This window comes from Drosophila teissieri, chromosome 2R, assembly GCF_016746235.2.
Source record: "Drosophila teissieri strain GT53w chromosome 2R, Prin_Dtei_1.1, whole genome shotgun sequence".
Taxonomy (NCBI): Eukaryota; Metazoa; Arthropoda; class Insecta; order Diptera; family Drosophilidae; genus Drosophila; species Drosophila teissieri.
Window position 1 is genome coordinate 5,444,506 of NC_053030.1, and position 5,537 is coordinate 5,450,042.

At 44.1% G+C, this 5,537-nt stretch overlaps 1 protein-coding gene across 1 annotated transcript; it reads left to right on the forward strand.

Moving 5' to 3' along the window:
* The first annotated feature begins 1,628 nt into the window (after positions 1 to 1,628).
* On the forward strand, positions 1,629 to 4,812 carry LOC122613529 (myb-like protein X). The gene has a single exon (XM_043787742.1). The coding sequence runs from the start codon at positions 1,760 to 1,762 to the stop codon at positions 4,628 to 4,630; it is 2,871 nt and encodes a 956-aa protein (XP_043643677.1). The 5' UTR covers positions 1,629 to 1,759; the 3' UTR covers positions 4,631 to 4,812.
* Positions 4,813 to 5,537: the final 725 nt, after the last annotated feature.

Consider the following 5,537-nt stretch of genomic DNA (forward strand, 5'->3'; position numbering starts at 1 on the left):
GACTTTTTAGTGGTCGAGTCGGCATTGCCGGCCATCTTGCACGTCAACAGGAAGTCAAATATACGCACACACACACGCACTCGCACTCGCACACGCACACAAGCTCACGAGGGCACACACACGCTTATGGCCAGGCAAATACAAACATGTCCGCTGCAAAATGGCGAGCATAAATTTCCGCTTCCGCCGGCTGACGTTTTATGAGCAGAAGAGCGCAGCCGAGAAGAAAGTGCCAGAGACTGAGTCAAAGATTATTTATGGTGGCCAACAGTTGATTCATCGCATTTAATGGATAACGCCGAAGCACATTCAGCAGAAGGGGAATCAAATTCGCGAACGGAGTGAGCATATGCGAGTGCTGCCATTTTATGCTGAATTTATGAATTTATGAATTTATGAATTTATTTCTGGCGAGAACGCGCGAAGGGTCTCTAACATATTGGGGCAATAAATTCGCCAAGGAGACATGTCTCTGTGCAGATGCCCAGGGCGCGAATGGAACGTAAATTCCTTCACTCACTCAACTCCTTCATCAATTATGATTATTTACATGTGATGCAGCATGACTGCGCAGCACGCGCCGCTTAAAGCCCCAATTACCAGTGATTGTTTGTCGAAGCGGCCTGAAATTGCATCGCCTGATCCCCCAATTGTTGGCCAGATGGCGATGGCTTATCATTTAATGAACTGCTCGGATCACACAGTATTGCTACACAATATGACCATTGTAGTTATGGCCAATATTCCCCTCTTATTGTCCCCCGTGTGCAAGGCTTTTGTTTAGCGCGCTAAAGTCGGCGCTTATTTTTATTTAGGTCAACTTTATTATATGCACATAATTACAAAAGCCAACACACTGAGCCTCCAAGTGTGTGTGCCTGCCGGAGATAAAGCATTTATGAAGACAGACATGTGGGAATTGCGGTGCTGGCAGGACAAACAAAGTGCCATCGTGGGGAAATCCGGGACAACGCCTCCGCCCGCCCCCGTCCGCCACCCCCCTTCCGAGTCTCATTTATTTGCGCTGTTCTAATAATAAGAAATAATGTCGTTTCATGTCCTATTCCAGCCTGGCCTATTGACCATGTCCTTGCTGCTGCTTCTCCGGTCGCCAGGACGCTCCAAATGCCCAAAGTAAAATATTTATGCGACAAAAGACAATTTTGGATTTATGCACCCTCTGTGTGTGTGTGTGTGTGTGTGTACTTTATTCACTTCCAACCACCAGTGCTAAAAGCAGCTGAGTTGGGCATTTGTGCCTATGGAATTTTTCCCTTTTTTGGTTTTTGGTTGAACAGGAACTGCTCCATAAATAGCACAGCCTTGTCAGGCTCTTTCGTGTGCGAATTTATGTGGCAAAGGCCAGGAAATTGCATGGCCAACATGGCTTGATCGGGGCAGCATTGTGGCCTAAAAATGGGGCAGCAAACCAAAGTGTGCAAACTTTAATTGAAGTTCATTTGGATGGCTGCAAACGCATGGCATTCTCTGGGCAAGCACATTTTACAAATGATAGAAGTTCGTACTCGTAACTGGATTTAAACATTGGGTGAGATGATGTGTTTGGTTATCAATTCTAGTACAGACCCACTTTGCAGTTAATGAATGTAATCGACACATAGATCAACATTTAATCTCTGAGTCCTAGCTAAAGCTCTCAACTCTCAGGAAGTCCTAAGGTTTGGCGTAAAAAAATATATATAACGACAAAATTTTAGTAGTAAATGAAAATTAAGAGTGGTCCAATCCGATCCCGGAAATGCACAGGAAGGCGTTGCAGGGGCACCGCTCCGCTGGCCGGGAAAACGATCCACCACAGTTCAGAAGGCGTGGCTGTCAGGACTACCGCTCCCAACGGGCGGAGACGTATCCTTCGATCCCAAAAGGAAAACCACATTGCGACCCCAACAAGAACGAGGCAACCACACGGTTGGCCAGCAACCTCGCGGCCGATGGCAGTGGGCGACCCTTCGACATGGTCAAAGACGACGTGCTGCTCGCTTGGCAGCAGAGTCCTCACAAGGACACGTTGGGCTTCTATGGCGTAGGGTCGCCCACCCACCAGCCCGAGTCGGTGGTGTTCAACCAGGTGGTTGCCGCCTGCTTGGTCAAGGTCAACGGTGGCGGCACTCAGCGGAGGATCTCCAAGCAGGCTAAGAAGTCCTCCCCAAGGGACATGCTGGCGGAAAAGAACCATATCCCTCAGACTTGCAATCCCTTTATTTTGAACCGCCAGGCATTGCAGTCGGATCTACAGCAGATTCCCCACGTTCAGCGGCAGCTGGATCCCCGAAAAGCATGCGAGGTGTTATACTGCACTGATTCTCCTCAGGTTACTCGCGATTCCACTAGAGTGGCACGCCATCTGTACACGGGCATTTCAAGAGATCAAGTTTTCGACATGGAGCCTGCGAGAAGAAAGGATCCACGTGGTCTGCGTCGACGCCACTGGTACTGCCCGCCGGATTGCATAGAGTCGCGCCATGGGTGCACTCAGCACGAGTGGGCCAAGAACAAGTTGGATCCTCATCCCCTTAACAAAGAGTTCCGGAATTGTCCGCAAGAAAAAGAGGAGCACAAGGGTCCGGAACCTATAAACTACGACCAGCTGTACAGTAGAATCCTTAACTGCTTTGAGCAAAAACACTGTCCAGATCCGCTTTGCGAGCCCTATGAGAAATGCTGCAAGCCAAAAAGGTCCCATGGAAAGGATAACCAAGGAGGAGGTGACAGTCAAATACCCAGAGGTGATCTAGGTGATCCAACAGGGAAAAAAAAGAGCGAAAGAGGACAGGAAGGTAAAGATAAAGTAACTGGAGTGCGAGACGAAGGAACCGTAGATAAAGGGGATAAAGAAGATAAAGAAGATGGCAAGGATAAAAATCGAGTCGATGACAGACATAAACCAAAAGTTACAAATAAGGAAAGCGATAATGATGGTAATAGGAACAAGGATAAAGAAAAATATATAAACAATGATACAGAAGACGGTATAAATACAGAAAAAAAAAGAGACAAGGAAATAGTTAATGAAAATGCGAAAGAGAGGGATAAAAAAAAGGATCAAGAAATAGAAATAGGGAAGGAAAGGGGAAGAGCAAAAGAAAAGGAAAAATCTCAGGACAAGGAAAAGGTGAAGAAGAACAAAAAAGAAAAATATAAAAAAAGGGAAAAGAAAAGAGGAACAGAAAATGAAAAGGAATGGGAATGGGAAAGGGAAAAAGAAAAAGAAAATGAAAAAGGAAGAAAAAACAAAAGAGAAAAAGAAAAAGAAAAGGAGAACGAAAGGAAACGGAAAAGGGAAATGGAAATGAAAAAAGAAAGAGAAATTAAAAGAGAACAAGATAAGGAAAAGGGAAAGGAAAATGAAGAGAAGAACAAAAGAGAAAAGGAAAAAGAAAAAGAAAGGAAACGGGAAAGGGAACAGAGAGAACACGAGAAAGAAAAAGACAAAGAAATAGAAAAGGAAAAACAACGTGATAAAGAAATGATAAAGGAAATAGATAGAGAAATAGAAAATAAAAAACGAAGAGAAAAAGAAACAGGAAAGGAAAAAGAAAGAGAGAAGGAAAATGATATGAAAAAAGAACATAAAAAGGAAATAGAAAAGGAACAAAAAGGTAAGGAACAAGAAAAAGAAACTGAAAAAGAAATAGAAAAGGGGAAGGAAAAGGAAAAGGAAAGGAAAAGGGAACAAGAAAACCAGAAAGAGAAAGGAAAAGAAGTTTACAAAGAACAAGTAATTGAAAAGCAAAAAGAAAGAGAAATTGGAATAAACAAAGACAAAGAAAAAGAAGTAGGTAAATTTCCAGAGAAAGGCAACGAAAAAAACAAAGACGAGGACATAGGATATGAAAAAGATGACCCTGATAAGTATAAAAATCAAAACAAACAAAAGGACAACATTAAAATAAGCAAAGACATTAACACCGAAGTAGATAAAGTCTTAGAAAACAAGGAAGAGAATAATAAACCGAAACGTAATAAGCCAGAAGAGTCCCCGCGATTCTCCGAAACGGAAAGACGTAAAACGCAACCGGAAATCCCTTCGGAGGGGGAGCGTGAAAGACCTAGCAAAAGAGGAACTACGGTGGAAGAATACGAGTTTCCAGCTTTAGAACTCGGCAAGAACGAGCCAGTTGCTCCGACTTGTAAGCTGAAGGTTCCGCCTAAGAGAAAAAAAAAAAAGATATGGGAAAAGAACGTTTGCAAGGATACGCCCGAGAAAACCTGCCCACCTTGTCCACCGGCAGGTTGCCAGTGCGAGATCTGTAACTTCATGGATCGCCCGTATAACGAACAGGAGGCTCCCTTCATGCGCGAAATGAGGCGGGCGGAGCAGAGGCGCCAGCTACGTGCCTACTACCGCCAGATGTGCCATCAGGAATTGATCCGGGATCGACGTAGGACGGAGTACCGGGCGCCCAAACACCAATGCGATCCGATCTGCTGCTCCAACTTCTTGTGCCAAAATTCCCGACTCGCCGAGCACTGCGATTGCCTAGGAGCCGTGCAGGAGCTACAGAATCTTCTCGCCAAGGACAACGAGGATCACAGCAGGTTGCTCCTGCGCGTCGAGAATCTTCGGAAACGAGTCTGCGAGCGAATGTGCGATTGCATTCTGGCGTGAACTGGATCGGAGGGTATTCGAGTTATTGAATGTAAATTCTTTGTTTTTGAGAAAGTACCTGTGTATGCGTGTAATATGTGTAATATCTGAGTATTGGTTTTAGATTAAACAAGACATGTAAATTAAATATAAATATACTTCCTTAGCATATGAAAATTCAAATATAATTTAATATAGATATATGCATTACAGCCTTTCCTAATTAATGAAACCAGAATCCATGCTTTACAATTTTGTTATTTTTCAGTCGAAATGGGTTTATTTAACCGCCTCGAAAAAGCCATTTAAGATGACAGACCTTAACACTACGAGAAGCACTTTGCCACTCGTTTATAATTCTGCTAATACAGAGCACTTATTACATAATGGCAATCAGCAAACAAATTGTGAGTGTCAATCCCAAGCAAAAATAAAAAAATCCTTGGGCAATCATTGGGTTTGGGTGTGTTTGGCCAAGGCCCAGCATTACAGCCACTCCATTTTCAATATCGAATTTCCCAAAGATTTTTCAACAGCCGCAAACACTTGAACGTTTTCCCAGCGCTCAATTAAAGGCCATTAGGCAGCAGTGTGTGCAGGAGTCCGGGGGGGAAAGTCCACAGAAAGCTATCGAAAACTTCCCCAACCCCTTACCCAAATCCATTGCAATGAGGCGCTATGTATGGCCAAAGGATATACTGGAAACACGCATTGAATTTCGCAGACAAAGGACACAGGCTTGTGGCGAATTTTTCCCCCCATATGCACAAATTCACATGGTGAAAATCTGCCCCACGTTCACCCATCTGCTCCTCGGAATTTCCTCATAGTATTATCCCTCGGGCACATTACCAGACGAAAAACTCGGCTTTGGTCCTGGAGGCTGGGGAGTAATTAAAGTTTTGCTCAAGTGTCGATAAATTATGCG

Bases quoted from the DNA above. Each gene is read 5' to 3' on its own strand.
- LOC122613529 (XM_043787742.1), top strand. From the start codon at position 1,760: ATGCACAGGAAGGCGTTGCAGGGGCACCGCTCCGCTGGCCGGGAAAAC.